This window comes from Cibotium barometz, chromosome 6 (genome assembly GCF_041138505.1).
Source record: "Cibotium barometz isolate CiBa-2024 chromosome 6, ASM4113850v1, whole genome shotgun sequence".
In the NCBI taxonomy this organism is placed as follows: Eukaryota; Viridiplantae; Streptophyta; class Polypodiopsida; order Cyatheales; family Cibotiaceae; genus Cibotium; species Cibotium barometz.
The window spans coordinates 27,026,934-27,031,024 of NC_141051.1; the positions used below are offsets into that span (position 1 = coordinate 27,026,934).

At 44.6% G+C, this 4,091-nt stretch overlaps 1 protein-coding gene across 1 annotated transcript; it reads left to right on the forward strand.

Moving 5' to 3' along the window:
* Nucleotides 1-1,857: 1,857 nt before the first annotated feature.
* Nucleotides 1,858-2,874, forward strand: LOC147637586 (uncharacterized). Its single transcript, XM_086798994.1, has one exon. It carries the CDS (start codon nt 1,858-1,860, stop codon nt 2,872-2,874), a length of 1,017 nt encoding a protein of 338 aa, XP_086655120.1.
* Nucleotides 2,875-4,091: the final 1,217 nt, after the last annotated feature.

The following is a 4,091-nucleotide window of genomic DNA, read 5'->3' on the forward strand; positions in this document are numbered from 1 at the left end:
GAATTTGACTATACGATGTTGCATACACCAGGGAACAAGCATGCAGTAGCGGATTACCTTAGCAGATTGGAAAATATGCAGGAGATGCCTAGGGTGTCAGATCAGCTTCCGAATGCGGAATTGTTTCATGTACAGGGACAAGAGTTTGACAACTGGTATGATCAAATGTTCCAGTTTTTTACGGATGGAGTTTTGCCTTCTAGTATGTCAAAGATCAGAAGAAGAAATTTGCATTGCGAAGCAGACCATTTTTTATTATTGCGGGTGCACTATACCGGAAGGGACCAGATCAGATCATCAGGAGATGTGTACCGGATAAGGAGCAGAAAGCTATTTTGCAGGAGGCACATTTTGGAGCAGCTGGAGGACATTTTTCAGGAGAGATTACAGGACGGAAAATAACGCAAGCAAGCTTGTGGTGGCCATTGTTGCTCAAGGATGCACATCAGTTTGCCAGGGAGTGTTTGCAATGTCAGAAGATTGGGTAGCCAACCTCAATGGATAGGATGCAGGACCACCCCGTTTTGCCACTTGAACCATTTCAAAAATGGGGGCTAGATTTTGTTGGACCCATAAAGCCAAAGGCAAGGAGAACAGGTGCACGATATATTCTGGTGGCAATGTATTACGCCACAAAGTGGGTGGAAGCATTACCTTTAAGGGATAATAAAGCGGCTAGTGTGGCCAGGTTTTTGTACAAGTACATTATGACAAGGTTTGGATGTCCCATAGAGCTGGTGTCAGATTAGGGTGTGTATTTCTTGAATTCAGTCTCATTGAAGAATTGACAAATAAGCATATGATTTTGCATAAGAAATCCACTCCGTATCATCCGCAAGAAAATGGGCTGGCAAAGAGTACAAACAAGGTGCTTGTGAGAATTTTGAGGAAGATTGTTGCAGAAAATCAATCCGATTGGGATGACAAGCTGGATTCTGCACTATGGTCATTTCGGACAGCATATAAAGTCGTCACTGGGATGACACCTTTCAAGCTGGTTTATGGTATAGAAGTTGTTCCAATGGAATATGTGGTTCCAAGTTTGCAGCTAGCAGTTTAGCATAGGTTGAGCCCTGAGGATTCAGTTTTGCATTGGCAAAGGGAGTTGCTGAGACTAGAGGAGGATCGGATCCGCCGAAGTGCTTATGCAGTGGAGATAGCTCAGAATAGAAGACAGGCATGGTTGTCAAGACAGATGAAGTTTAAAATTTTCAAGAAAGATGATTATATAATTCCAAGTTGGGGCCGCATCCGAGTAAGTTAAAATTGAGATACTTTGGGCCTTATCAGATTGTTGAAGAGTTGGAGCAAGGCACCTTCAGGTTGAAAGATGTGTTTGGAACTCCGGTAGTAGTGAAACCGGTAAATGGCTTCAGGCTGAAAAAGTTTTATGGGAAGGTTCCAGAGATTCCTCATTGGATGGTAAATAAGGCTAAGGAGATATCAGTCAAATGGATTGAGGTTGTTCCATATGTGTCAAGGGAAGTCCAAGCGGATTTTTTGGATTGCAAAGAAAGTAGTGGGGCTGGCTGGTCGGATAGGGGTGTGGCAGGCGGATTGCAGAGTGGAATGATTTTTTGCATTTGGGCCGCACAGAGCCATTCTGTCATTTGAAGAGTCATCCAATTGCAGCATCGAGTGCACTAAGGGAAAGTCTTAAACTGCGGGATCTTATAAATGTTAGTGTGAGTGGACTTGCATTGGGTGCACTTTTTGAGGAAGGTCATTATGGGGGCAACTCACCTAACAAGCCACTTAACCATGAAAAAATTGCATGGGGTCAGTTCGCCCTTTTCGCTCAAGCATGCAAAACATCCTTCGCAAGCAGTCTCATGAGTACTTAGCGCCCTCGCCAAAATGTTTTCTGAGAGTTTAAGGCTTAAGCAGGCCGAGAGTGCCTTGGAGCTCACTAGCGAGTCTATGACGCAGACGCGCTCCATGTGGATTGCTATGGACGAGCTGTTACATCCTAGGAGGGAAGGTTTGCAGAGTGTCGAAGAGAGTGAGGAGGCTGAGTCTGGTGGGGATGACGCAGTAGAGGAAGTAGAGGTGGAAGGCAAGTTGGATGTGCATGATAAGGACACAGAATCATGGCTCCGTCGGGTTGGCCTTTACGAATATGCTTGTTTGTCATGGGAGCAGTGGGAAAAGAATGAATTTGCAGAGTGGCAGCTTGAGCATCTGCGAGAAAACGTAGGCTATATTGTGGATGATAAAGAGGTTACATCGAAGCTTATCGCAGAGGTTTTCAAGGTGCTGCATAATCCAAGCCAGCGGACAAAGAAGATTACAGATGTCAGTATGCGCTCGGAGTTCGGTGCACTAGAGGGATTTGGGTTGTACTACATGGTCAGAAATTATGGTAAGCTCCACAGTACTCACCTCTTTTGGTACCTTGATAGAGTTTGTCTATTGGGGCCAAATCCACTTACATGTCCGATGGCATCTAAGTCAGAGGCACGGAGGAGGTCTATTACATTGTTTCCAAAGAAAGTGGGGGAGAGTTCAGTGGAGATGACACCAGGTATGCAGGCTATTAATATCACTCCATTAGCACAGGGGCCTAGTCAGAGGTCATATGGGATCTTTTCTGTCCAAGACGTAGTGCAGAGTTTGTCAGATTTGAATTGTTTCATCAATAATCATCAGGAGGCTATGATTGTAGCTGGGGAATCTAAAAAGGTGGATGGCCAAAGGTTGGAGATGTTGGAGAGAGAGGTTAAAGCATTGCAGATCAAGGTAGAAGAGGGGCTGAATGAAAGGAAAGTGTTGCAAGAGGAAATGGTGCGTGCGGAGACAGAAATGCAGGGTCGGTTGTGTATCTGGAGTTACCTTGGGCTGCAAATGACTTTGGAATTTGGGCAGATGGTTTGAAAGCAGCGATGGAGCGTCAATTTCATGAGACAGAGGACAAGATGACTCAGCTTATTGCAGAGAATAATTTTATGCGGAATCGGTTAACACCATTGGTGGAGTTGGAGAAGGCTACTTTGGGTGGCCAGGGAGTCACTGGGATTTTGGTGTCGGATGCTAATGTGGATTCATTGTGCTCAGAGTGTAAGATTCTCCCCCCAGCCTTTGAGGTATACAGGAGTAAGAACCTCCCTTTCTGATCTTATAATTATTCCCTCTCTAAAATAAAAGAAAGATTTTGTTTAAAAAAGGAAGACCCTTTCCCCAGAATACTTTCTCAGGAGCCCCACCTATTTTAAGGATTCAGAACGATGAGTTTAGAAGTGAGAACTGGTGTTTTGGATGCCAAGGTTTTGGTCATCAGTTAAAAGACTGCCCGATTCTTGCCATGTCAAGGGCACAGGGAAGTCAAGAACCCAAATTCAGAGACCAATCCCTTCATACCAGTCTAATCAAGGTCCGTCTCACCCAAGCCAGGGTAACCCCAGAAGAACTCCAACTCATCCATCTGCCTCTGTCCAGAATAACCTCAGAACTCCTTCCCAGAAATGGGGCAATCAAAGAGAAAGAATTCCGCCTCAGACTACAACAGCCAGAACAGTCGCAATTTAGATGTAGTAGAAGAGGAAAAAGGACAGATCTATGCTACAATTGAAAACCAAGGGCCTAACCGATAATTCTCAGTCATCCATACTCTAGCAGAGTATCAGGGTAAACCAAGTAATCGAAGATATACGTCGGTCATGCTGTGGCAAGGAACCCAAGAAGTGGCTAAGCTATCTGCACCTAGTCGAGTTCGCCTACAATGCTTCTTATCACAGAAGTATTGGGATGAGCCTTTTAAAGCTCTGTATGGACAAGATTGCTTAACTCCATTAACTAAGTCCGACCCATTGATTAGGGTCGAGATGTCCAGACACATGCTTGATGACAGGGAGCAGTAGATGCAGGCAATTCATAAAGATATAAAAGCTGCCCAGGATCGACAGAAGCAGTATGCAGATAAGAAGAGGACCGTCAGAGAATTAAAAAATGCAGATATGGTCTTCATTCGAGTATGCCCCAAGTTCTTTATCTCTTGGGAAGTATAAGGAGTTATCCCCCAGATATTGTGGGCCATATCTGATTTCAAAGAAAGTAGGTGACTTAGCCTACGAGCTTCTTCTACCTCTTCATCT